The sequence below is a fragment of the Ornithorhynchus anatinus genome, chromosome 5 (genome assembly GCF_004115215.2).
Source record: "Ornithorhynchus anatinus isolate Pmale09 chromosome 5, mOrnAna1.pri.v4, whole genome shotgun sequence".
Classification (NCBI taxonomy): Eukaryota; Metazoa; Chordata; class Mammalia; order Monotremata; family Ornithorhynchidae; genus Ornithorhynchus; species Ornithorhynchus anatinus.
In genome coordinates this window covers 3,754,965-3,782,868 of record NC_041732.1, presented here as the reverse complement: position 1 = coordinate 3,782,868, position 27,904 = coordinate 3,754,965, and the positions used below count along the sequence as shown (strand labels likewise).

At 50.6% G+C, this 27,904-nt stretch overlaps 2 protein-coding genes across 2 annotated transcripts; both read left to right on the top strand.

Moving 5' to 3' along the window:
* The first annotated feature begins 4,260 nt into the window (after nt 1-4,260).
* On the top strand, nt 4,261-5,205 carry LOC100085412 (olfactory receptor 10A7-like). The gene has a single exon (XM_029065015.1). It carries the CDS (start codon nt 4,261-4,263, stop codon nt 5,203-5,205), a length of 945 nt encoding a protein of 314 aa, XP_028920848.1.
* Nucleotides 5,206-11,804: 6,599 nt separating this feature from the next.
* On the top strand, nt 11,805-27,688 carry LOC100086783 (cytosolic phospholipase A2 gamma-like). Its single transcript, XM_029064659.2, has 15 exons — nt 11,805-11,873; nt 12,634-12,728; nt 13,138-13,246; nt 14,164-14,306; nt 14,421-14,619; nt 15,104-15,224; nt 16,338-16,478; nt 16,917-16,970; nt 17,770-17,835; nt 18,861-18,968; nt 21,688-21,825; nt 23,960-24,055; nt 24,964-25,118; nt 25,343-25,523; nt 27,204-27,688. The coding sequence occupies exons 2-15, from the start codon at nt 12,694-12,696 to the stop codon at nt 27,368-27,370; spliced, it is 1,713 nt and encodes a 570-aa protein (XP_028920492.1). The 5' UTR covers nt 11,805-11,873; nt 12,634-12,693; the 3' UTR covers nt 27,371-27,688.
* The last annotated feature ends 216 nt before the right edge of the window (nt 27,689-27,904 follow it).

Below are 27,904 nucleotides of genomic sequence, written 5' to 3'. Positions count from 1 at the left end.
TCTGTATTGGCTTCTGGGCGCGTCTTACTCTGCACTCACTCTCCCAAGGAGCTCAATCTTTCAGGTGGCTTCTGTTACGGCCTCCATGTAAAGGATTCCCAAATCTGTATCTCCAGCACCAGCCTGTTAATGTGCTCAGTAATAATAATAATAATGTTGGTATTTGTTAAGCACTTCCTATGTGCTGAGCACTGTTCTAAGCACTGGGGTAGATACAGAATAATCAGCTTGTCCCACGTGAGGCTCACAGTCTTCATCCCCATTTTACAGATGAGGTCACTGAGGCACCAAGAAGTGAAGTGACTTCCCCAAAGTCACTCAGAGAATGGCTCCTAGGTGGCGCTCAGTAAATATCATTTCTATGCTCTGGGTTGGGACGGCTGGAAACCAAGAGGCGTTCCTGAGAAAGGAGGTCAGAGAGATCAGCGTTTGGCTAAGAGGATGATCCTGGGTTCCAAGTTGCTCCACTTCTACCTCATTCCGGATCCTCCGGGAAGCCCTCCACAGGTCATCTAATCCCGCTTCCTGCCCCCCAGGAACTCAGGTTTGAACCTGACACTCTCTTTCCCTGAAAAGATGGGGGCCCGGAGTCCAGTTGGTTAGCAAGCGGGAGCCCCCTTGCGTGTAGCATTTTGTTTCCCGGTGGGGTGTTTAAGTGGATGGGATGTATCAAGCACTGTGATAGGCGCTGAGGTCTCTACAAGAAAATCAGACAGGCACAATCTCTTTCCCACGCGGGGTTCGCAGTCTGAGAAGGGAGGAGAGCAGGGAACGTAACCCCAGTTCACAGGGGAAGAAACAAGACCAGAGAGGTTAGGTGACTTCTCCAAAGTCCCACAGCAGGTGAGTGGCAGAACCACGTCTAGAACCGGGGTTTCCTATCTCCCAGCTCCATGCTCTTTTCATTAAGCCAGATTTCTTTTTCCCCTTTATTTGTTTGGGATTTTTTTCAGTTCTAGGGTGATGGGATGAGCAGCAGCATGGCTCAGTGGGAAGAACCAGGCCTTGGAGTCAGAGGATCCAAGCTCCACCTCCTACCTGCTGAATTACCTTGGGTAAGTCATCTAATTTTTCCATGCCTCCGTTCCCTCATCTGCAAAATGGGGGATTCAGTACCTGTTCTCCCTCCAAATAGACTGTGAACTCCATGTGGGACTAGATGATCTTATATCTACTCCAGCATTTAGTACAGTGTTTGGCTAAACAAACATCACAATTATTATTATTTTCATATTTGTTAAACTCTTACTATGTGCTGGGCACTGTTCTAAGTGCAGGGGTAGATACAAACTAATCAGGCTGGATGCAGTCTACTTCTCAGCTGGGGCTCACAGTCTTAATCCCCATTTTACAGATGAGGTAACTGAGGCACAGAGAAGTGAAGTGACTTGTTCATGGTTACACAGCGGACAAGTGGTGGAGCCGGGATTAAAACCCATGTCCTCTGACTACCAAGTCTGTGCTCTTTCCACTAGGCCACACACCTTCTCATTCTTATGAGTCTACTATGTTCCATGGGGTATGGCTGAGGCTAAACTTCCCTTTCGGTAGGATGGAAATGGATCGTTCCTTCCAATCTCACCATCTTCCCCCAAGATGATGCTGGGAGACTGGTCCCTTTTTAGCTATTGGTTCTTTGTGGGCAGGTAGATTATTCGTTCCCCTGGAAGGTTCTTGTGAATAGGGATCACGTTTTCTATTTTCACTGAACTCATCCAAGTGCAGTGTTATGCACACAGCTGGTGCTCAACAAATACTGTTGATTGCTTGATCGATTGTCTGGGTTACGTCCACGGCTGCTGCATACCTGCACCCACTGAATCATTCAATCAATCAGTCGACCGATGAAGCACCTTCTTGGGTCTGGGCCATGGAACTGTCTACCTGACCTGGGTCAAGTCTCTGAAGGATGCCAGAGGGGTCCCTTGGAAATAATAATTGCAATTATTATAGTCAATCAATCAATGTTGTATTTATTGAACACTTACTGGTTGCAGAGCACTGGATTCAGCTCTTGGGAGAGTACAATATAACAGAGTTGGTTGTCTGCAACAAGCTTACAGTCCAGAGCAGGAGACAGGCATTAATATATATAAATAAATTATGGATATGTACGTAAGTGCTGTGAGGCTGAGGGCATGGTGAATAAAGGGTTCCCTCTCATTCATTCATTCAGTCATATTTATCGAGCGCTTATTGTGTGCCAAGCACTGTACTAAGGGCTTGGGAGAGTACAGTATAACAATTAACAATCACATTCCCTCCCCACAACGAGCTCACAGTCTAGAGACTACTTACTATGTGTCAAGCACTGTTCTAAGCACTGGAGTACAAGTTAATTAGGTCAGATGCCGGCCCTGTCCCACAGAAGGACATGGGTCTTAATCCCTGCTGACCTTGGGCAAGTCACTTCATTTCTCTGTGCTTCAGTTACCTCATTTGAAAATGGGGTTAACAGTGTGAGCCCAGTGTGGGTCATGGACTATGTCCACCCTGATAAGCTTGTATCTCCCTGTCGCATCCAGGGTAGGTTATGTCTGGGTATCAAGATCTCAGAAGTCAGGATTAACGGAGCCCTGTGAGTGTCTGCCGATGTGGTCACAGCCATAGCGGCAAGTTTACTATAAAAGTGGCAACAAAGAGAAGCATTAACCAATTAATCAAGGATTCACGGGGATTCGCCGGGACTTCCATGTTAGCGTGGATCTGGCGCAATCCGTCAGGGGAACTGTCTCCAGAGGGGTGCATCTGACAATAGGGAACCACACAACCTTAAGCAAAAACCTAACAAGTTCAGGGAAGGGGAAGCAGAATACTCACAGAAACTACCAAAGGGCCAGAGCTCCTGCAGTTCCTGCATTTTGTCACAGAGTCCCCATGGCATCCCCGAGAGTCGAGGTCAGGACAACCACTCATCCAGGTATGGGGTGTCCCTTGATTGGCCCCAACACTAGTCTACGGGAGCCAGATAAAATCTTGAGGGGGACCAGATCGTTGAAATCCAAGCATCATAGTAGCTTCTAATTGGTTGTCTACCAAAGAGGGCCCCCCATTTTTGAGTACCTCAGAATCCCCAAGTACAGAACATTTAACTGCATTTAGGCGGTTTAGCTAGCCAGTGGAACCATGCCTACCTGTCCCTTACGGGGTCCTGAAATGGAGGCCTCTCAAAAATGGAGTCGGTCACGTACTTTCTCAAGCGCTTAGTTCAGTGCTTTGCACACAGTAAGTGCTCAATAAGTATGAATTGATGATGATGATGATGATGATGTTAGACTAAGAGTGCCCCAGTGCTTAGTACAATACATGGCACGTAATAAGCGCTTATCAAACACCTTTAAAAGAAAAGACTCACAATCTAAGTAGAAGGGAGAACATGTTAAGATTATTTTTTCCAAACTAAAGGAAACCTAAACCTGGGTTCTAATCCTGGCTCTGCCACTTATCTGCTGTGTGACCCTGGGCAAGTCACTTCACTTCTCTGTGCCTCAGTTACCTCATCTGTAAAATGGGGATTATGACCCCCATCTGGGATAGGGGCTGTGTCCAACCTGATCAGCTTGTATCTACCCCAGTGCTTAGAACAGTACCTGGGACAAAGTAAGGGCTTAACAAATACCATAAAATTAATAAAATTAATTAATAAATTAGGAAAATATAGAGAATTTATGAAACTAGGAAAATGTCTCCTGTATTTAGATGGAGGAAGGGGGCACCAGAGGAACAGATAATTCTGGGGCCATGTTCAGCGAGGCTTCTCTAAACTGTAAGCTTGTTGTGGGCAGGAACACGTGTGCTAATTCTGCTGTATTGTACACTTCCAATCACTTAGTACAGTGTTCTGCACGTAGTATCATACCATTGATTGATTTAATGAGGAGAAATCATTCTGGTAGAGATCAGTAAGGCAAATGGAAGAAGCCCTGCTGTTCCGATCATAGAGCCCAAATCTGCTCTCATCTCTCCAGAGAGACAGATGGGTCTCCAACCCAAATCCAACTTTACCCAAAAATGTGTGGGTGAACTTTGCACATCATTGTCTTGAGGCTGAAGTTGCATTTATTTATTTACTGGGCCCCCTCCAGGTGCCAAGCACTGTACTAAGCACTTGGGAAAGGGCAACAGAAGCACTCTAATGGAGTGCAAGTTTAATTTGCTCTGGCTTTCCCGATTTTTTGACCACGAGCCCATGCTCTTATACTGCATGTCTGATTTCCACTTTGGATGGCACTTGATGACCTTTCACAGTTCACAGAAGCCATGACTCAAAGCAACCAGACCATCGTCACCGAGTTCATCCTCCTGGGATTTTCCCACCTCCCCGAGCTGAAACCGCTGCTCTTTGTGTTGTTCCTGGGAATGTTCCTCATCACCCTGGTGGGCAATAGCCTCATCATCTTTGTCACGATGACCAGCTCCGCCCTCCGCAGCCCCATGTACTTCTTCCTCCGGAATCTGTCCCTGCTGGAGATCTGCTACTCCCTGGACATTGTCCCCAGACTTCTGATCGACCTGCTTGCCGACCGGAGGCGGATCTCACTCCCAGCCTGTGCCCTCCAGCTTCTCCTGATCCTGTCCTGCGTCACGTCAGAGTGCATCCTCCTGACCGTAATGGCGTTTGACCGGTATGTTGCAATCTGCCAACCACTGCGCTACGGGGCCTTAATGAGCCCCCGCCTCTGCCTTTGGTTGGCAGTGGGCACCTGGATGGCGGGGGTCCCCGTCTCCCTGGCATTCACACTCTGGCTGTTCAGCTTTCCCTTTTGTGGGCGGCAGGAGATCCACCATTTTGTATGTGACATCTCCCCGCTGTTGAGGCTGGTGTGCGCCGACACGGGGGTGTTTGAAACCCACGTACTGGCTGCTACCATCTTGGTCGTGCTCGTCCCCTTCGCACTGATCGCCGTGTCCTACGGCCGCATCCTCTCTGCTGTCCTCGGGGTGCGCCTGGTCTCTGGGAGGAGCCGGGCCTTATCCACCTGCACGTCCCACCTGCTTGTTGTCGCTCTGTTCTATGGCACAGCTGGGGTCATTCACCTACAGCCCAGGGCCAGCTACTCCCCGGAGAGCAAGGAATTGGTGTCCCTCTCCTATACGGTGGTCACCCCCATGTTGAACCCCATCATATACAGTCTGCGAAATGAGGAGGTCCGGGTAGCCCTGTGGAGGATGTGGGGCAAGAAAAAGAGGAGCCGGACCAGCTAGTCATGCCTGTTCCTCAGGGCACTGGGCTTGGCAATTTTCCCTACAATAGTAGTGATAATAATATAATTGTGGTCTTTGTAAAGCACTTATTATGTGCCAGGCACTGATTTAAGTGCTGGGTAGGTACAATCTAATCAGGTTGGATAAAGTCCTGTCCCTTATGGGGTTCACAGTCTTAGTCCCCATTTTACACATGAGGTAACCGAGGCATAGAGAAGTGAAATGGCTTTCCCAAGGTCACACAGCGGGCAAGTGGCGGAGCCGGGATTAAAACCCAGGTCCTTCGGACTCCCAGGCCCGGGCTCTGTCCACTAGACCATGCTGAAAAGAAGTAGTCTTGGTAGAAGTAATATAGTAGGCACACTGGTAGTAATAGGTGGAGAAAGACCTCTTTAGTGAGAGGAGGAGGAGAATAGCAATTGTGTTTATTAGATGCTTACTGGGGTGCAGAACACTGTACCAAGCACTGGGAAAGCCTATCCAGGTGGGAATTAGACATGGTCCATCTCCCTCAGGGGACTCACAGTCTAATAGTAAAAAGGAGGATTGGCAACAGGTGCACAAGGAAAGATGAAACAAAAGCACTAAGACAAAGAAGAGGCAAAAATAAAAATCAGTTGGGGGTTAAGCCTAGAGGAGCAGAATTTCAGGCTCTTCACAACCGTGGCCATGGTGATTGCCACAGGAGCAGCCACCAGTCTTCCTAATGATTTGTGGAGGCTCCAGGGTGAGGCTGCTTCTTTCCATCCCTCCGGGATGGGGCGAGGCAAACCAGGATGGAGGATCCCGTGTCACAGAGGAGACAGTAAGCTCATTGTGGGCAGGGAATTGTCTGTTTAGTGTTGTGTTGTACTCTCCCAAACGCTTAGTACAGTGCTCTGCACACAGTAAGCACTCAATAAATACGATTGAATGAACGAATGAGAGCTGGCACGGGTTCTCAAGGAGGCAGGATGGCGGACTGGTAGAGGAAGGCACCACGGGCCGTGGGTGCTACGATGTGGGGTGGCAGGCACTGGGAGGAGCCGCGTGACCGTGTGGTGGTGCCATATAATGGAGGAGCCTTCATCCGGCCTGCCTCGTCCCACCCTGGCAGGTCAGGGACAAGCAGCCTCAGCCTGGTGCCTCCGCAAAACCTCGAAAAGAGTGAAGGCTGCCGCTTTAGTGGCCACTGTGACTGCGGTTTGTGACCGCAGACCCGAAAAATTTCCTCAGGCTCCCTCAGCTCTTCCCTCCGAGACACTGCAATGTTGAGAATGGAAGGTGGTCAAGTTGCTTCTTTATTCATCTCCCCTCTCAGCCCCACAGAACTTAAGTCCATATCTGTAATTCATTTTTTTTAAGTTGCTCCCTTTATTCATCTCCCCTCCCAGCCCCACAGCACTGAAGTCCATATCTGTAATTCATTTTTTTTTTAAATTGCTCCCTTTATTCATCTCCCCTCCCAGCCCCACAGCACTGAAGTCCATATCTGTAATTCATTTTATATATATATATATTAATGTCTGTCACCCCACTCTAGACTGTAAGTTCACTGTGGGCAGAGAATGTGTCTGTTATTGTTAAATTGTACTCTCCCAAGCGCTTAATACAGTGTTCTGCACACAGAAAGTGCTCAATAAATACAATTGGCTGCCTGACTGACTGTGGACTCTGAACCACGAGGAGCCGGAAATTCTGCTCCTCTAGCCACAGCACCCTACCGATCCCATCTGGGGAGGGGAGACTTTGAGCCCCACGTGGGACCGGAACACAGTTCAACCCGATTTGCTTGTATTCACCCCAGTGCTTAGTGCAGTCCTTGGCACATAATATGCACTTAACAAATGCCATTATTATTATTATTGAGAAGCAGCGTGGCTCAGTGGAAAGAGCATGGGCTTTGGAGTCAGAGGTCATGGGTTCGAATTCCGGCTCTGCCACTTGTCAGCTGTGTGACTGTGGGCAAGACACTTAACTTCTCTGTGCCTCAGTTACCTCATCTGGAAAATGGGGATTAAGACTGTGAGCCCCACGTGGGACAACCTGATTCCCCTGTGTCTACCCCAGCGCTTAGAACAGTGCTCTGCACATAGTAAGCGCTTAACAAATACCAACATTATTATTATTATTATTGTTAGAAGCACAGGCCAGGGGCTGCCCTCTAAGGCTTCTGCGTTTACAGGGATTAATCAACAGAAACCATCTCTGGAATGTCTCCTGTCCGGACAAGGAACAAGATCCCACTGAGGCCTGGGGCCAATGTAAATAGGAACACAGCTGAGCTGTGGGAGGTGGGTGTGCCCCAGGCTCAGCAAGAGGCTGGTAGCTCAGGGGCTGGGAAACCGACCCCAAACTCCTGGCCTCCTCCCCACCTCCACGAGAAGCCCTAACTGTGCTGTGTGACCTTGGCATGGGGAGTGATCTCTCCGGTCCTCGGTGGCTTCAGTTATAAAACAGGAAGAGGCACACAGGCTAGCTTTCCTGGGAGGAATTAGTCACCCGCAATGAAAGAGGGGCTGACTGACCCAGTTCCGATTCTGTCAACCTCCCTTCCCAACCCTTACCGGCCTTCAGAGTTTCTTTTCTCCTTCTTTTGTGTTATCGGTTAAGCACTTATTAATCAATCAATCAATGGTATTTATTGAGCACTTATAATGTTCAAAGCAATGTAGTAAATGCTTGGGAGAGTACAACAGAGTTATTTATTCACTCAATTGCATTTACTGGCCACTTACTGTATGCAGACCACTGTACTAAACACTTGAAAGAGTACAATACAACAATAAACAGATTCATTCCCAGCTAGCTGACACATTCCCTGTTCATAATACTCTTCCAGTCTAGAGGGGGAGACAGACATTAATAGGAATAAATAAGTAATTTATAATATATTATTTAAAGATATGTACACAAGTGCTGTGGGGTTGGGGATGGGGCAAATATCAAAAGTCCAAACGATACAGATCCGTGTGCCTAGACAAGAGCTTACTATGTGTCAAGTATTGTTCTAAGGACTGGGGTAGATACAAATTAATCAAGCTGGACACAATCCCTGTCGCACAAGAGACTCGCAATCTGAATAGGTGGGAGAACAGATATTTAATCCCCATGTCCTGCTCTGGGTCCAAATGGTGGAGGTGGACCAGGGCATCTTCATCGATGGTATTTATTTTGTGCTTACTGTGTGCAGAGCATTGTACTAAGTGCTTGGGAAAGTACAGTACAACAGAGTTAGCCAATATGCTCCCTCCCCACAATGCTTAGAGTCTAGAGTCGGGGATGGATATTAATACAAATAAATCATTTATAATATATAATTTAAAGATACATACGTAAGTGCTGTGAGGTTGAGGGTGGGGTGAATATCAATTACCCAAAGGTCACAGATCCAAGTGCATAGACCACACAGAAGGGAGAAGGAGCAGGGGGAAAGAAGGCTTAATCCCTCTTGGAGGAGATAATAATAATTAATAATTATTATAATAATTATGGTATTTGTTAAATGTTTGCTATTTGTTAAATGCTCTGGGGGAATACAAGCAAATTGGGTTGGACACAGTCCCTGACCCATGTGGGGCTCACAGTCTCAATCCCCATTTTATCGACGAGGTAACTGAGGCCCAGAAAAGTGAAGTGACTTGTTCAAGGTCACACAGCAGACAAGTGGCAGAGTGGGGATTAAGAAGCCATGACCTTCTGACTCCCACGCCCGTGTTCTACCTACTATGCCATGCTGAGATGTGATCATAATAATGCTTTGAAGATGGGGAGAATGGTGGTCTGGTTTATATGGAGGGGGAGGGAGTTCCATGCTAGGAAGAGGATGTGGGAAAGAACTCGGATCTTACATAGGGATGGGGAATTCCACGGAGCCTTCCTGCCAGGAGACCCGATACCCCTTTCAGGGGCAGGGAGGGGACTTTTGATCGCCAAATCCCATGATTATAGAATGAGGAGCTTCTGTGAGGGAGCAGGAGGGTCAGATTGAGACCATCTAACACACACTGACCTGTGAGTGCAAGGGCAGGCCTGGGAGGGAAGGGAAGGGCCGTGCAATGGATTCTGAGGGATGTGGGCGCCTGAAGAGAAGATGTCATGGAACAGCAAGGCCATGAGAGATAACCAGAAAACACAGTGTTATCTGTTTCTCCCACAGTCTCTCCTCTCCCCGGTGAAACCCGACAGGAGGGGTGTCCCAGGGGCAACACCGTGGGAGGATTCCAACTCCATCTAGTTAATCAGGCTGGACACAATTCCTGTCCCACATAGGGCTCACAGTCTGAATAGGCAGAACAGGTATTTAATCCCCATGTTCTGCTCTGGGCCCAAATGGTGGGGCTGGACCAGGGTATCATCATCATCATCATCATCATCATCATCATCATCATGGTGATCAACATCATCATTGTCATCGATGGTATTTATTGAGCACTTACCAGCTCGTTGTCTGCCTGCCTTTAAAGCCTTATTGAAAGCACATCTCTTCCAAGAGACCTTCCCTGACTAAGCCCCCCTTTCCTCGTTTCCCACTTCCTTCTGTGTTACCCTGACTTGCTCCCTTTATTCATCTCCCCCAAAGCCCCACAGCACTTATGTACATAACAGTAATTTATTTATTTAAATTAATGTCTGTCTCCCCTTCTAGACTGTGAGCTCCCTTTCTAGACTGTGACTGTGAGAAGCGGCGTGGCTCAATGGAAAGAGCCCGGGCTTTGGAGTCAGAGGTCATGGGTTCGAATCCCGGCTCAGCCACTTGTCAGCTGTGTGACTGTGGGCAAGTCACTTCACTTCTCGGTGCCTCAGTGACCTCATATGGAAAATGGGGATTAAAACTGTGAGCCCCACGTGGGTAACCTGATTCCTCTGTGTCTACCCCAGCGCTTAGAACAGTGCTCGGCACATAGTAAGCGTTTAACAAATACCAACATTATTATTATTAGCTCTTTGTAGACAGGGAATGTGTCTGTTTATTGTTATATTGAATTCTCCCAAAAGCTTAGTACAATGCTTGGCACACAGTAAGCGCTCAATAAATACGGTTAACTGACTTAAATCAACTGATCTGTGGGGCAGAGGCCCATTAGGCCAGGCGGGAGGAATTGATCACCTTCCATCAATAAATGTCGGCAGCATCTGACAAGGGAAGGATCCACCCCACAGGGTCTACGTGTCCACAAGGCAGGGACTCCAGGGCAGGGGACCTGTGGTGGGGACCCCAAGATAGAGTCCACATGGCAAAATCTACACAGCAGGACCGCAAAGCAGGGATCCAAGGGCAGAGTCCTCTGAGAAGCAGACAAAGCTGCCGGCTTTGACTCCCCTTCCTCCTCCCACAGTCTGGGTCTCTGTCCCTCCGGGGTCTGGGGGCTTGGCCCCCTCTTGAGTCAAGCGTCCCTGGTCCTCCTGGTTCAGTCAGTCAGTTAGTCAATCATATTTATTGAGCTTTTACTTTGTGCAGAGTACTGTACTAAGTGCTTGGGAGGTTACAAAAAAACAATACAACAGACACATTCCCTGTCTACAAAGAGCTTACAGTCTAGAGGGGAGGCCAGACATTAATATAAATAAATTACAGATATGTACTTAAGTGCTGTGGGTAGGGAGTTTAAGAAAGGGTGCAAGTCAGAGATACGCAGAAGGGAGAGTGAGAGGAGGAAAGGAAGGCTTAGTCAGGGAAGGCCCCTGGAGGAGTTGTGGCTTCGGTAGGGCTTTGAAGGGTGGGGAGGTCAGCTGCTCTGTCACTTATTTTGGCTCATAGTTTCTCAGGCCAGTCAGGTGCTTCAAGCCAGGAGGCCCAACTGTAATCCTGTCCGGCCCCTCTCCCCTCCTGTGGATCCCTGGCAGCTAGCCACTTGGACTCCCACCAGACAGAATGGGAACGGTTACCACACGGCCTGAGTTAGAGTTGGGAATTCCCTGGAGAGCTGCTCCATAGCTGAGCTGCAGAAGCTCAGGCCTATGTGCAGGCCCTGGGGAGTGTGACTGCCAACTTTGTTATATTGTACTCTCCCAAGCGCTTAAGACAGTGTTCTGCACGCAGTAAGACCTTAATAAATACCACTGATTGATTGTTTGGGGGCTGCCTGGGGGACGGCCTTGGCCTCTGCACTGGACTGGCAAGATTTCCCTCTGTGGTGTGGAAGCCACTCCCACACCACCTCCCGGGAGGCTATATAGGGTAACTTCTCCCACCGCAGAGTTGGACTTGGATGGCAGCTCGGCCGGTCAGAGCAGGGCACTGGGGTTATGAGGTAAGAAGAGATGGGACTCAACTTGGGGACACTGGTGTCCCACCCTCAAAACTGTCTGGGACTCTGGTGATCTCCCGGGGCTTGGGAAAGAGGGAGTCCAAACAGGGCTGGGGTACCCAGGGAGTTCCTTCCCTCCCCTCTTATGACCTTACAGGAATTCAAAAAGGGCAGGCAGCTGACACCCAGAGCCCAGGGAAGAGACATCCACCCTAGTTTGGGGTTCACTGGGTTGGGAAGCAGGCAGTTAGGTGGGGGTGAGCAGTAGGAAGGGCAGAGATGGGAAGGAGGACAGTGACAGCATAGTGGGGCTTGGCGGGGTGTATGGGGAGGAGGGGGAAGCCAACTCTTCTGTTTCTCATTGTCACTAGACCTCCATCCTTCTGGCAGTTCCAGGATTGGCAGATGAATCCGTGACCTCCTGGAGAACACCCCTAGGTGACCCCCAAAAAGCTTGGGAGGGAGTAGGGCAGAGGCGGTCGGCGGCATAAGTGGGTGTGGGCGCAGGGAGCAGGTTGGGCAGTGGTGTTTCCTGGTTTCGGGGAACGATCAACCAGGGGAGCTGTGGTTTTGGGTGGGGGCCAGGCTGAGCCCACTCAGCCCCAAGGGTCAGGTCATTCTAGGAGACCTTGAACCTGGAGGGAGGAGTGGTGGGCTTATGGGCCAGGAGAGGCTGTGGTTCTGAGGACCTGGGTCAGCCTGAGTCCCCCAGGGGCTCCCAAAGGGCAGTCACACAGCCCCTGCTCCCAGCCAGCTAGTTGCTCCTGCAGACCCTCGGGCTTGGAGGAGGTGATTCCCCCATTAACTGCTGGAGATGATGGAGTTCTTTGTGGGGGACCCAGGCCCGGCTGAATCTCCCCCCAGGAAAGTGGTCAGGAGGATGGATGCGCTCATCTCCCCGGAATCGGCATTACCTTAGGGGAAGCATTGTGGCCTAGTGGAAAGAGCAAGGGCCTGGGAGTCAGAGGACATGGGTTCTAATCCTGGGTCTGCTGTATGTCTGCTGTGTGACATTTGGCAAGTCACTTCACTTCTCTGGGCCTCATTTACCTCATCTGTAAAATGGGAATTAAGGTTGTGAGCCCCATGGGAACAGGGACCGTGTCTAACCTGATTACCTTGTGTCTACCCCATGGTTTGAACAGTACTTGGCACATAGTTAGCACTTAACAAACACCATAATTATTATTCTTATTAGGTACCACCTGCTCAGAGACAGAACAGCAGATCGAGGCCGACTCCTTTGGCAGGAAACACAATGCTGAATGCAGAGGAAATGGATCAAGTGAATAGGTTAGAAGGGGGTGATGGGTCAGAGTGAGGCCTGACTCTGGCCTTATTGGGCCCAGAGGGTCCTGCTCTCCCTGGGAGGGTGGGGCATGGAGATGGGTAAGGGAGCTCAGGAGGCTACCCCAAAAAGCCCACAGCCAAGTGGGCAACAATGGGGGATGCCCTCGGGTGGCATTCTGCCCAAGCCCCTGGACAAGCCCCGCAATCAGGATCCCCTTCCCTTCGCTCCTTCTCCTCATCAGCGACCCATAGAGCCCCAGCGCTGTAGTGTTCCCTGAGAGGTAATCTGGTCCAGACCCTTACCTCAAGGCAGGGAAGTCTTGCCAGGCTCATCAAAGAGGGAGGGTGGGGGTCTGCTCTACCCTGACATCCTTTCCAGTTCCTTTTCAAATTGGTTGTCTCTGACCCCCAGGAGTCCGGAAATCCTGATTTTCCCAGGCATATCCGTGAGGGAAAGGGCAGCCACCAGCAGCCGCCAACGGGTGATCATGGAATGCCTGAAGCAGTGGGGCTGCGATTTGGTACGGAGGCCGGCATCAGAGCAGGATACTGGGGTAGAGCCAAGCCAGGGCCAAATGCTTCTCCGCCTCTTCCTGTTTCAGGGCCCAAGGGGAAGACACTCCCCTCAGAGAGGTTGGGGGAGCCGGCCAGGACAGATAGGCAGGTGGGCTCGCCCAACCCTGGCACCGGGGGGATTTCCTGCCCCTCCTTGGCCCACTCACCTCCCACCACTTCGTTACTTATCTCCTTTTTCCCCATGGTTCCCGCTTGTGGCTGTTTGTTTCCAAACAACCAATATAAAGGGCCCCGGATACTGGTCATTCACCCCTCTTAAAGGTGAAGCTGGACGCCCCAGGGTTGTGGTTCACACCTGACAATCCTTTAGAAAGGGGCTCCTTGAAAAACGCCCAGGAAAAATCCAGGAGTAGTATAGTAGTTGTAATATTAGCATAATATTAGCAGCAGCCATGTTTATTGAGTGCATACATGGCAGACCACCACTCTCCCCACCTTCTTACTCCCATCTCCTCCAAAAGGTCTTGCTTAACTAATTCCTCATTTCCCCTACTCCCTGTCCCTTCCGTGTTGCCTATGTACTGGATTTGTCTCCTTAAAACACTTGATATTCACTTTACCCTCAGCCTCACAGCCCTTATGTACTAATCTGTCATTTATTTTAATGTCTGTCTTCTCTTGACTGTTAACACCTGTGGGCAGGGAACGGGTCTACTAACTCTATTGTATTATACTCTCCCAAGTGCTTAGTACAGTGCTCTGCACATAGCAAACAGTAAATACCATTGATTGACTGATTCTCCCTCCCTCTTCTGTGGAGCTTATCCCTGGGCCCAGAGCATACCTACTTAGCCTGGCTTTAGGGTCATCACCCCTGCACTCCCCTCATGGTCACTCCCCCTTGGCCCCAACCTCCCCTCAGGCCAAGGTCCCAACCATCATGGTCCTGGGGTCTGGCGGGGGCACGCGGGCCTCCATCGCCTGCCAGGCCACCCTGACCGAGCTCGCCCACCATGGATTGCTGGACTCCATCATGTACCTCTCTGGTGTCTCAGGTTCCACCTGGTAAGTATTCCTCAGCCCAAACCCTGGGTTCCTCAACACCTTCTCCTCTTCCTCCTCCTTTGCCTCCATCCCCCGGGGTAGGCTGGAGGCCCACGGCCCTCTCCGTACCCCCAGGTGCATGTCCTCCCTCTATGCCCGCGGAGATTGGTCCCAAGAGCTGGAGGAGGCAGAGGCTGAGATGCGTTGGCGGCTCACGGAGGGTTCCTGGGACCTTGATGTGGCCCTGGAGAAGGCCAAATGGGCAGCCGACTTGGAGCGCTATTCTCTTACCGACTTCTGGGCCTACTTTGTGGTCTATGAGCAGACCAAGATGGTGAGTCCTTTTGGGGTTACTTTGGGGGAGTGGGGGCATGGTGCCGGGTGACCCCTTTCCAGCAGCTGTGGAAAATCCTGGCAATGGCACCACAGGGAATGGAAGAGGCCTAGAGACACCACTGGGGCAAGGTGTCCAGGATTGCTGTGCGCTGCGGACAGGGCCTCGGGGTGCCCTCTGGGCACATCCCCAAACATCCTTGCAACAACAGAGCCCCAAGGGAAGCAGCTGTGACCGCCTTCTGACCCTGATCATTTCCTCTTGGAGGAGGCTCCTGGATTCCTGAATCCTTGAGGGTGGAGAGGGGCTGGAGCCGGTCAGATGGGGCCAGTCAGGTTGGGCCAGGAAGCTTGGGCCCTGGTCAAGGGTTGTTTTGCCATACTCTCACAGTGAGAACCCAGGAATTTCCTGATCCCTCTGCCCTGCCCCTGGGGGCACCACTACTATATTTCTGTTTTCTACCTCCCCGACCTGGCACCTCCAGTTGCAAGATGACCCTCTGACCAGCATCAGAGAACAGTCTGAGAAGGGGATGGTGCCGTACCCCATCTTCTCTGCAGTGGACAGACACTACCTGCAGCAGTGGAAGAGGAAATTGGTCCCAGGTGAGGGAACTGAGGGACCCCCTTCCTGCCTAGGGCTGGGAAAGGGATTGAGATGGGAGACCTTGTGTGCCTATACCCGGAGGAACTGCTTGGGACAACTGGGGAGCAGGATTAGGAGGAAGGGACTGAATTTGTATTTTCCCTAGATAGGATGTTTAGTTCCAAGAGGCGGGGCAATATGGCTGGGGACGGGTCCTCAATGGAACAGTGTGTCCGGCAGAGCCCCAGTATTTCAGCGTCTCCCAGAATAGCTTGGCTCCAAAGAGGGAGACCACGAAGCAGCTCAGTGATCTAGACTCTTCCTGGGGGTTCAGTCCTGACTCCTCCCTCCCCTCCGGCACACTGCAGCCCCGGGCGGCTTGCTAAGGTAAGGCCCGAGTGGAGCTGCAATACCGATGAGTTGTGCACCGTCCTCCCTATGTCGCCAGGCCCGGTCAGAGAGCCGACTGCGCCTTCCAAGAGGAAGTGCAGTTTCCGGGGGCAGCTGGGTAAACAGAGGCATTACCTAAGCGATCCCAGAACTACAGGCGCAACTCACAGGCAGTATGCCCTAGTGGAAAGAGTACAGGTCTGGGAGTCTGAGGGACCTGACTCCCTCCACCACTTGTGTGCCGACTCCACCACTTGTGTGCTGTGTGACCTTGGGCAAGTCACTTCACTTCTCTGTGATTCAGTTACCTCATCTGTAAAATGGGGATTAAGATTGTAAACCCCATATGGGACATGGGCTGTGTCCAACCTGATTATCTTGTATCTACCCCAGTGCTTAGAACAGTGTCTGGCACTTAACAAATACCTTAAAAAAAAGGAGGCCACTAGCCGCTGATTCGGGGTCCATTCAGATCAAGTCACCTCCAGAGCTGAGGATCCTGGACAGGATGGATGGCACCCAGGTCTCTGGGTTTATGAGCCTGGACATAGCCCCTGGGACTCCCAGGCCAGACCTATGTCCCTTGGAGGACCTCTGATTAGACAAGCAGATTTGGCTGGACTCACACTGACCCGGACCTCAGGGCAGTTGTGGTGAATGGCTGGCCTATTGGCCTCCGCCCCAGCCGTGCTGGGCCGGTGTCCGCCATGCTGACGCTCATGTGGGTCTCCTTTCCCTTCCAGAGACCTGGTTCGAGTTCACCCTGCACACAGCCGGATTCCCCGCCCACGGAGCCTACGTCACCACCAGTCACTTCGGCTGCAGGTTTAAGGCCGGGGAGTTGGAGTCAAAGAAACCTGAGCGTGAACTGTCCTACCTGAGAGGTAGAGGAAGGATGGGGTCCCCAGGTGGCCATGGCGGTGGAGGGTGGGGGTAATGGCTTCCTCGGCTTCCCTTCTCCCTTGCCTCCCCCAGCTTCCTCAGGCGAGTTGTCTTAACACATCTAAGCCAGCATTGCTGATTGGTGTTCAATTTGGACTGAAACTCGGAGCGTCTTTGCAATTGTACCACAACCCCAGGCAGAGGGGGAGTAAAAGTCTCGCAGGGGCGGGGTCTGGGAGCTGTAATTATTGCTAGCTGAGGGTTGGGAGTCTCTATCCCCCTTCTGACTCCTAGGGAAAGATGCGAGAATGAATGAACGGGCCTCCGTAAAGTGTTCTGAGATCCTCACTTGGATGCCCCAAAGGGAGGCTGAGCTCTGACCAACAGACCTGTCCAGTATGTTCCTCATTCCTTAGTGCCTGTCTTCCCATTCTTCCCAGGCCTTTGGAGCAGTGCTCTTGGGGACTTCCAGACCATAGTGGATATCATCTCAGGTATACTTGGGGGGCTACCAGGAGGAAGGGTGGCACTGCCTAGGAGAGGGGTGTTCTTCCTGGGGGTCCTAGAAGGAATTAAATGTGAGCATAGACTCCCCTCCTCTCAACCCTGACCCATAGCCCCCACTTTTAATGACTCAGAGACAGCTGGGTGGCAGAGGGGGAACCAAGACCATGCCACTCCAGCTCAATCCACTGCCCCTCATGGGGCTCAACGTCCATGAGGGAGGGAGAGCAGGGATCTGGTCGCCACTTTACAGAAGAAGAAAGTGAAGCCCAGAGAAGTTGAGTGACTTACCCAAGGTCACCCGGCAGGCCAGGGGCAGAGCCGGGTTTACAGCCAGGTCTCCCAAATCCCAGAGGTGAAAGTCAACTAAATCATACTGCCTTAGTACAGTGCTCTGCATACAGTAAGCGCCCAATAAATACTATTGATTGTTTGATTGCCTTACTGTCTGTTCAGTTCATGAGGCCCCTGGCAAGGTGTGGATTGCCTTCCCAGTGGAAGCCACAGATCTGAGTGTAGTTCTTAGCATCTCCCTCATCCAACACTGGCTACTCCCGGGGTTATGAGACAAGGCTGGTCAGCACATTTAACCCACAGCAGAGAGACTCAAGCTGAGGCAGTCCCTAATGGTGAGGCTGGGGTGGAGCCGCAATCCCTGGAGCGATGCTGTGGGGCCCGAGGGCTTCCTGCATCAGCCCTGTTATTGAGGATCTTTTATTCCCTCCTCATGAGACCCTTCAGGACTCTCCCCTCCCCTGGCAACTGTCAGAGCGCTTTACCTCTTTGCAGATGCGATCAAGAAACTGCTTCGAAGTAGGAGGGTTCAAGATAAAGTGTTTGGAGTGATGTCTGAAGGTAAGATCACAAGGAACCCATTTGGCCTAGTGGAGCCAGACTCATTCCAGCGATGCCCCTTGGCTTCTGGGGTTTGGTGAAACAATCCAAGATGCCCCTGCTTGGAACCCCTTTCCCTCTCAGAACAGCGTGCACTTCCTAAAAGCCACAAGGCTTTGGCCATGTACCTCATCTGCCCTGGAATTTGCTCTGTTTTCTTTTCTTTTGCCCCTAGGGTAGCCATATGTCTAATTTTCCACCACACAGAGAAATTTCCAACAGGTCTGTCCCCTGTACCCTCTCTCTTCTAGTAATTACTCCGCTATTAGGGCCAAATCCCATAACCCAGGAGTGGCATCCATCTACTCAGGGACCTGGGAGGAGAATGTAGGCTCTGGACCAAGTTGGGAGGGGGTTCAGGGGTCCACCCAAATAAGCACCCTAGATTTGGGCAGCCTTGGATAGACCTCTACAGGACGGCATACGTGTCGGCATTGCATGATGTTCATTCATTCATTCAATGGTATTTATTGAGCGCTTACTATGTGCAGAGCACTGTACTAAGCGTTTGCAATGTACAAATCGGTAACAGATAGAGACAGTGTCTGCCCTTTGACGGGCTTACAGTCTAATCGGGGGAGACAGTCTAATCGGGCGAGACTGATGTCACCTGCCTGGTGCTACATATGTGATACCTTGTGTATTCATGTGTCCAGGATCTAGGAGGGCAGTAGTAGATGCCCTTCCTTTAATGCATCCCAACTGTAAACCCTCTAGAAGGAGTCAAAGATAAAATTCCCCCCCAGAATCCAGCCCTTAGGTTATCGGATGCCCCTTTTTCTCCCTCTGGGCTTCTCCTCAACTGCAGAATCCCAGATTTGTTTTTTCAAACACACCACCAGGATGACGCGCCCCCTGTTGGTCGCCTGTGGGAGTTGCACTAAACTGTGGGGCTCCTGCCCGCCCCTGCTGCAATCCCACTCTACTCCAGAAGAGGGCGTTCTTCTCCAATTCCATGGTTGGACGTCCATGGTCTTTCCCTGCAGGGCAGGACTATGAAAAGATTCTCCGGGACTTGCTCAACCTGGAGATGGCCTACCTGGGGGGCAAAGACTGCCTCCTGCTCCTGAAAGTCCTGAGAGACAACCTGCAAGGTAAAATAAGCAGCGTGGTTCAGTGGAAAGAGCCCGCGCTTGGGAGTCAGAGGTCATGGGTTTGAAACCCGGCTCCGCCACTTGCCATCTGTGTGACTTTGGGCAAGTCAATTCACTTTTCTCTGCCTCAGTTACCTCATCTGGAAAATGGGGATAAAGACTGTGACTCCCCCCCCCCAAGTGGGACAACCTGATCACCTTGTATCCCCCCAGCGCTTAGAACAGTGCTTTGCACATAGTAAGTGCTTAACAAATACCACCATTATTATTATTAAAAGCAATCAATCAATCAGTTATATTTAATGAACGCTTACTGTGCGCAGAGCACTGTTCTACAAAGCACTTGGGAGGGTACACTATAACAGAGTTGGTAAAAGGGAGGATTCCAATCCTTTTCCCCCCTCCTCTTCCTCTTCTCTCCTCTTTCTTCTCCTCCTCCTCCTCCTTTTCCTTTTTTTCTCCTTCTTCTCCTTCTCCTCCTTCTCCTCCTTCTCCTTCTCCTTCTTCTTCTTCGTCTTCTTTTCCTTCCCCCCTTCCTCTTCCTCCTTCTTTAAAGCCTACCCTATTCACTAGCTCACCCACTCTCCTCAAGCCACATCTGTAGCTGGTTGGTGTCTGTTGGGAAGCAGAACTGGGTTGGTTTTAGGGTAGGGGGCCTCAAGGAGAGGGCACCCCCCCTAACTTTGGACCCACAGCATGGCTCAGTGGAAAGAGCATGGGCTTGGAAGTCAGAGGTCATGGGTTCAAATTCCAGCTCAGTTGCTTGTCAGCTGTGGGACTTTGGGCAAATCACTTCACTTCTTGGTGCCTGTTACCCCATCTGTAAAATGGGGATTAAGACTGTGAGCCCCACATGGGACAACCTGATCACCTTGTATCCTCCCCAGCGTTTGGAACAGTGCTTTGCACATAGTAAGCACTTAACAAATGCCATTATTATTATTAGTAGTAGTAACTATTGAGCCCACCCAAGTCCCACAGCACTTATGTCCATATTCTTATGTTCTGCCACACCCCTTACCTGTAATTTGCAGCATGGCATAGTGGATAGAGCAGGGGCTGGGAGTCAGAAGGTCATGGGTTCTAATCCCGCCTTCACCACTTGTCTGCTGTGTGATCTTGGGTAAGTCACTTCACTTCTCTGGACCTCAGTTACCTCATCTGTAAAATGGGGATTAAGACTGTGAGCCCTATGTGGGACAGGGACTGTGTCCGAACAGATTTGCTTGTATGCAGCCCAGTGCGTAATACAAAGCCTGCACATAGAACTTAAAAAATACCAATTATTATTATTATTAGGCTGTAAATTCCTTGAGGGAAGAGATCAGGACTTACCAACTCTACTGTATTGTACTCTCCCAACTGCTTAGTATAGTGCTTTGCCCACAGTAAGTGATCAATATATATAGTTCATTCATTCAATAGTATTTATTGAGCGCTTACTATGTGCAGAGCACTGTATTAAGCTCTTGGAATGTACAAATCGGCAACAGATAGAGACAGTCCCTGTCCTTTGATGGGTTTACAGTCTAATCGGGGGAGACGGGCAGACAAGAACGATGGCAATAAATAGAGTCAAGGGGAAGAACATCTCATTAAAACAATGGCAAATAAATAGAATCAGGGTGATGTACATCTCATTAAACAAAATAAATAGGGTGATGAAGATATATACAGTTGAGCGGACGAGTACAGTGTTGAGGGAATGGGATGGGAGAGGGGGAGGAGCGGAAGGAAAGGGGGGAGAAGAGGGCTTAGCTGCGGAGAGGTGAAGGGGGTGGTAGAGGGAGCAGAGAGAAAAGGGGGGAGCTCAGTCTGGGAAGGCCTCTTGGAGGAGGTGAGCTTTAAGTAGGGATTTGAAGAGGGGAAGAGAATTAGATTGTCAGAGGTGAGGAGGGAGGGCATTCCAGGACCGCGGGATGACGTGGCCCGGGGTCGATAGCGGGATGGGCGAGACTGAGGGACGGTGAGGAGGTGGGCGGCAGAGGAGCGGAGCGTGCAGGGTGGGCAGTAGAAAGAGAGAAGGGAAGAGAGGTAGGAAGGGGCAAGGTGATGGAGACCCTTGAAGCCTAGAGTGAGGAGTTTTTGTTTTGTGCGGAGGTTGATAGGCAACCACTGGAGGTTTTTAAGAAGGGAAGTGACATGCCCAGAGCGTTTCTGCAGGAAGATGAGCCGTGCAGCGGAGTGAAGAATAGACTGGAGCGGGGCGAGAGAGGAGGAAGGGAGATCAGAGAGAAAGCTGACACAGTAGTCTAGCCGGGATATTACCAGAGCCTGTAGCAGTAAGGTAGCCGTTCGGGTGGAGAAGAAAGGGCGGATCTTGGCGATATTGTAAAGGTGAGACCGGCAGGTCTTGGTAACGGATCGGATGTGTGGGGTGAACGAGAGAGACGAGTCAAAGTTGATTGATACCAATGTACTGTACTAAGAACTTGGGAAACACAAGAAAAACCCAAGACAGGGACCCTCCCCACTAGGAGTTTAAAGTCTAATAGAACAGCCTGGTTTGGCCCTGGAACTGAGCTGGTCTTCCTGGGGTCCCCTGTCTTCAGGTACTGCCTATTTCCTTAGTTATCCAGACCTGCCTCCAACTCTTCTCCTCTCCCCACCCCACTCCCGATCTTGGGGAAGCCTGGCTCCTTCTCCCCCCTTCTCCATTGCCCCCACCCCCTCCCCACAGGGGGTCCAGAGAACTAAGTGTTCTCTGATTCCGGGACAGTTTCGCTGACCTTTGAGGAGGCCTGTAAGTCAGCTGAGGTGACGATCCAGGAGTGGGACAGAATGTCCTTGGAGGATAAGAAGAGACTTCTCTCCGAGCTGGTGGAGAAGATTTTTGAGCTGCCCCTTGTGGAAACAAGTAAGTCCTTTTTGCCTTCTTTCCCTATAGACCTGACCCCAGAGATCTCTGGGTTGTGAATGACTGGACACCCAAGAACTATGGTATGAAACTATGTTATGCCAAGTTTATTTGGGGGATGAGAGAGCAGGGCAGAAATGGCCCCAAATTAGAATAAAGTTTGATCGCTAACAAGTTGAAAAATCTAACTAAACTTAATGTGCTCTGTTCCCTGTGGTAGAAGTAGGAAGTATGGAATTTACTGAGATTCAGCTGTGTGCAGAGAACTGTACTAAATGCTTGGGGGAATATAACAGAAGTAAAAACCACGAGCCCTGCCAACAAGAGAAGCAGCATGACTTAGTGGAAAGAGCATAGGACTGGGATTCAGAGGGCCTGGGTTATAATCCTGGTTTTGCCATTTGTCTGCTGTGTGACCTTAGGAAAGTCACTTAAATCCTCTTGGTTCTCAGTTACCTCATCTGTAAAATGGGGATTAATCAATCAATTCATCTTATTTATTGAGCACTTACTGTGTGCAGGACACTGTACTATGCGCTTTCGAGAGTACAACGTAACAATCTAACAATCTCATTCCCTGCCCCCAAGCTTTAAGACGGTGGGGCCCATATGAGACAGGGTCTGGGTCCAACCTGATTATCTTTTATCTACCCCACTGCTCATTTCAGTGCCTGACACATAGAAAGCGCTTAACAAATACCATTAAAAAACAGAAAAGGATCTTACTCTTTAATGGGGGTGTGTCAGCCAACATTGCTATCAGGAGAAGCAGCGTGGCGCAGTGGAAAGAGCACGGGCTTTGGAGTCAGGGCTCATGAGTTCGAATCCCAGCTCTGCCACTTGTCAGCTGTGTGACTGTGGGCAAGTCACTTAACTTCTCTGTGCCTCAGTTCCCTCATCTGTAAAATGGGGATTAACTGTGAGCCCCACGTGGGACAACCTGATTCCCCTGTGTTTACCCCAGCGCTTAGAACAGTGCTCGGCACATAGTAAGCGCTTAACAAATACCAACATTATTATTATCAAACAGTGGAACAAAAGGAATGAGAATCAGATGGGAAATAGCCTGAATATTCCAGGATGAAATATTAGAATAAATAGTCGCATATACAATTCAATATACATATGCACATGGGGTGAAGATGTAGGCATACATTTGTCTGCTCAAGCAGATATTTGTTCAGCTCTTTCTTCCTGGTACTGCTTCCTGCCCTGCTGTTGGTCCAGTGGAAGGAGCAGTGGTCTGGGAATCAGGACATCTGGGTTCTCTCCCTGGCCCTGCCTGCTGGGAGGGTTTGGACCAAAGAAATCCCTAGGGCATTCTGTGAGGTGGACAGGCCCAGAAGAAATCCTGAAAATAACTGGCTAAAGACCACAGCAACCACCTACTGGGTGGTGGTGGTGTTCCGGCCCTAGGCAGAAACTATTTTGTGTCTAATTTGGCCATCAGCGGACACGGCAAGCAAAAATCCCTTTTGTACACATCACGATTTCATTCATTCATTCAATAGTATTTATTGAGCGCTTACTATGTGCAGAGCACTGTACTAAGCGCTTGGAATGTACAAATCGGCAACAGTTAGAGACAGTCCCTGCCCATTGACGAGCTTACAGTCTAATCAATTTCCTGACCCCACGTCCATCTACTTGCTCACTGCATTCTATGAGCCAACATTAACAATAATAACAATTGGGGCATTTATTATGCACTTATTACATGCTTAGCACTGTGCTAAGCACCGGGGTAGACACAGGACAGTCAGATTGGAAACATGACAGGTAGGGACAGGAGTGCAAATGGTTCTTTACAAGTCACTGGCATTGGAATCAATCCCTCCTCTCAAGTTCTTGTCCTGCCAGACTCATAACTGCAACCCGAGGAGAGACTCTATCAATCATTCTCCCAGGTGTTTAGTACTGTGCTCCACACTCAGTAAATATCACTGATTGACAGACTGATGATACAATCCCAGGTTGCCCCAGTCTCAGCCCCTCTGGCAGATTTGGCGGCGCTGTGTTGTGCTGTGGAGCAGAAACAGTTGTCGTTTTGACTGTCTTAAACCAGAAAATGAAACCAGGAACAAGCTCAACAGAGCTGATATCATGTTTTGCCTTCCCCAATCCCTTTCTCTAGGCTATGAAGCCTCCTTCTTCTCCTTCCTGAGCAAAACCTTACGGTGCCTCCTCAACTGGGACTGGGGAAGCACTAATAACTTCCTGTATAAGTTGGGTAAGAAGCTTCCTGTGAGGGTTAATGTCCTTGGGGGAGAGCCTAGAGCCAGAGGTGGAGATAAGATTGGTTGTGAGGGGCCCTAGCCTCTTTCTCCAGCTCCAGGCCCTTCCTGGCTCATGAAGGAGACTCTGGGGGCCTGCCAGAGTCTTTCATTCTTTCAATCGTATTTATCGAGCACTTACTGTGTGCAGAGCACTGTACTAAGCACTTGGGAAAGTATAATACAGTGGTTAACAGTGACATTGCCTGCCCACAATGAGTCACAGTTTAGAGTGGGGAAGACAGAAGTAATGCAAATAAATAAAATTACAGCTATGTATTTAAGTGCTGTGGGGATGGGGGGGGGGGGGGAAACAAAGAGAGCAAGTCAGGGCGATGCAGAAGGGAGTGGGAGATGAGGAAAAGTGGGCTTAGTCTGAGAAGACCTCTTGGAGGAGATGTGCCTTCAATAAGGCTTTGAAGGTGGGGAGAGTAATTGTCTGTCGGATTTGAGGAGGTAGGGTGTTCCAGACCAGAGACAAGACGTGGGCCAGGGGTCAGTTGCCAGACAGGTGAGATCCAGGCATGATGAGGTTTGCACTAGAGGAGCAAAGTGTGCAGGCTGGGTTGCAGAAGGAGAGAAGCGAGGTGAGGTAGGAGGGGGCAAGATGATGGAAGGCTTTAAAGACAATGGTGAGGAGTTTCTCTTTGATATGGAGATGGAAGGGCAACCACTGGAGTTTTTTGAGGAATGGGATGACATATCCTGAACGTTTTTATAGAAAAATGATGCAGGCACCCAGGACAGAAGGGAGTCACAAGTGGCCGCCCGAGACTAAACCGAAGTCCCTGGGGTGGGTCCTGGGGGGATAGGGGAAGGCAGGGCGAAGACCGGCACTCATTGGGTCCCACCTGGGGGTCCTCAGATGACATTGATGCTCCAGAGGTGACCGAGCGCAAAGTCCTCCACCTGGTGGATGCCGGCCTGGCCTTAAACAGCGCATACCCCTTGGCCCTCCACCCCGCCAGGCACGTGGATCTGATCCTGTCCTTCGACTTCAGCTCTGGGGATCCTTTTGAGGTACTGGGGGACAGGCCCACCCTCAGACAAGGGGAGGGGAGGGGTAGGCGCTGGCCTCCCTGGCTAGGGGGTGGTGCCATCCTCCAAGTGGGCCGGCAAGCAGGGAAGCAGGGAAGAAGTGTGGCCTCATGAATATAGCCTGGGCCTGGGACTCAGGATCTGGGCAAACTTCCGGTTGCCTCCTGGGGGCTGATAGGTAAGTGGGTCCCCCGGCCTTCCCGCAGACCATCAAGCGCGCTTCGGACTACTGCCAAGCCAATGGAATCCCCTTCCCCACCGTGGACAAGGCGAAGCTCGACAGAGAAGCCAAGGAGCCGTCCGACTGCTACGTTTTCCAGGGTGGAGCAAGGGCCCGGGCCCCGGTCGTCATGCATTTCCCACTTTTCAACAGAAACAACTGTGGAGGTGGAGCAGATGGCCGGGGAAATGGGGTTGGGAGATCGGGGAGACGGAGAGTTTTGAGGGAGAGGGAGACTGACGGGTGTGAGACTAAGGGGTGGGAAATTGGAAGGGTTGGAGAATGGATGGGAAGACTGGAGGATGTGGGATTGGGGAGGAGTTGGAGATTGGGGTGTGGGAAACAATGGGAACAAAGAAGGGGAGATGGGAGAATGGGGGGAGCAGGGGACCGAAGGGGTAGGAGATTGGGAGGGGGGAGATTGGAGGATAGGTATTGGCTGAGCTGCTCAGCTGTCTCCCCCTGGCTTTACCTCACTCCTCTCCCACTACAAGCCAGCTCTCACACTTGCTCCTCTAACACGCATCCTACTCACTGTACACTCACTGTACCTCAGTCTTGTCTCTCACATCTGCGACTTCCTGCCCACGTCCTCCCTCTAGAGGTCCCTTTCCCTTCATGTCCAAGAGACCACCACCACTCTCCCCATCTTCAAAGGCCTCTTAAAATCATATCTCCTCCAAGAAGCCTTCTCAGACTACTACTAATAATTATTATTATGGTACTTATTAAGAACTTACTGGTGCCAAACCCTCTTCTAAGCCCTAAGGTAGATACGAGTAATCAGGTTGGGCTTCTCATCTCCCCACCCAATTCACTCTCCCTTCTCCATCAGCTACGTACGCTGGCCGGTACCCCTTAAGCACTCTGATACTCACCCCACTCCCACAGCACATACCTTTTATTCTGCCACTTCTCCTATTTGAAATTTATTTCAACATCTGTTTCCTCCTCTAAACCGTAAGATCCTTGTGGGTGGGAATTTTGCCTACTTACTCTTGTACTCTCCGAAGTGCTTAGTACAGTGTTAAATCAATACACTTGATTGATAGGCATTATGCTATGCATTTGGAAGTTACAACAGAAGGCAAATACCAGTGTTCTGCTCTTGAGGATTTTAACAATGTAATGGGAAGACAGACAAGCAAGAATTGGAGCTGAGGGTCTGGAGGGTCAGGGACACAGTATATGTGGGTTCCTTGCCACCCATGGCCAATGGAGCCTTAGTTTAGAGGCCACGAGGTTTGTCCCGGGCCTTTTTCTCATTCTTGCCTCTGTCTTTCTGTCTGTGGCTGTGACTTGTGTCTGTCTGTCGCTGGCCTTGGGTTTTGCCTACCTGTGGCTATGTGTCTGTCCATGGCTGTGTGTCTCTCCGTGGTGATGCATCTCTCTATTTGTCCATGGTGATGGGGCTGTCTGTCCGTGACTGTATGTCTGGCTGTGGTGTGGTGGTGCTGTCCATCCATCCTGGATGTTTGTCCATCTATGGCTTTGTGTTTGCCTGTGGTGGTGGGGCTTCTGTCCATGGCTGTATGTTTGTCTGTCTGTGTTGTCTGTCTGTGGCTGGCTGTCTGCCCATGGCTGTGTGTCTCTCTGTGGTTGTGTGCTTGTCTGTCTGTCTGCGGTTGTGTGTCTGCCTATGGCGGTGGATCTGTCCCCCGACCATGGCGATGGTGCTGTCTGTCCATGGCTGTATGTCCTTCTGTGGTTGCATGTCACTCCCTGGTTGTGTGTCTGCCTGTCTGTACGTGGTGGTGGGCCCGTCTGTCTCTCCGTGGTGGTGGGGCTTTATCTCCGTGACTGTCTGTTGGTCGGTGGCCCTGGGTCTGTCTCTCATTGAATCCCAGCTGACATAGAGCAGTGGCATAAGAGATATCCTACGTTCCGCATTTCCGGCTACAGCAAGGATGATTTCGACAAGCTGGTGCACGTGGCGAAAATGAACGTCCGGCACCGAGTGGAGACGATTGTGGAGAAGATCAAGGAGCTGGCTCAGTGTGACTCCTATGTGTAGGGGGAGTGGGGATGGTGGGACCCTCTGAACCCTCAGGGGATCCACCAAGCTGCATCTAGAAGTGGGGGTTGCTTAGAGAACCTATCGCTTTGGGTCGTGTCCCCATCCTGAGAGCCAGGGTCCTCCAACATACCTTGGATCCTTTGGCGGGGAGGGGGTGCCTCCTATATCTCCCCTACCTCCCATCTTCGTTAGGAATGCCTCCCAGAATCCCCTATCACTAGATTCCCCTTCCTTTCTGATTCCCTGAGAACAACCTCTCCCTTACCCATCCTTCCCCCTCCCCTGCTATAGTTAATTACAATAATAATAATAATAATGTTGGTATTTGTTAAGTGCTTACTATATGCAGAGCACTGTTCTATACGCTGGGGTAGATACAGGGTCATCAGGTTGTCCCACGTGAGGCTCACAGTTGATCTCCATTTTACAGATGAGGTAACAGGCACAGAGAAGTTAAGTGACTTGCCCACAGTCACACAGCTGACAAGTGGCAGAGCCGGGATTCAAACCCATGACCTCTGACTCCCAAGC

What these genes read in the sequence shown, in the direction of transcription:
- LOC100085412 (XM_029065015.1), top strand. Translation starts at nt 4,261, where the DNA reads ATGACTCAAAGCAACCAGACCATCGTCACCGAGTTCATCCTCCTGGGA.
- LOC100086783 (XM_029064659.2), top strand. Translation starts at nt 12,694, where the DNA reads ATGCTGAATGCAGAGGAAATGGATCAAGTGAATAG. An exon ending in GAAATGGATCAAGTGAATAG is followed by an intron (nt 12,729 to 13,137) that starts GTTAGAAGGGGG and finishes TCTGACCCCCAG; the next exon opens with GAGTCCGGAAATCCTGATTT. An exon ending in GAAGAGGAAATTGGTCCCAG is followed by an intron (nt 15,225 to 16,337) that starts GTGAGGGAACTG and finishes TTTCCCTTCCAG; the next exon opens with AGACCTGGTTCGAGTTCACC.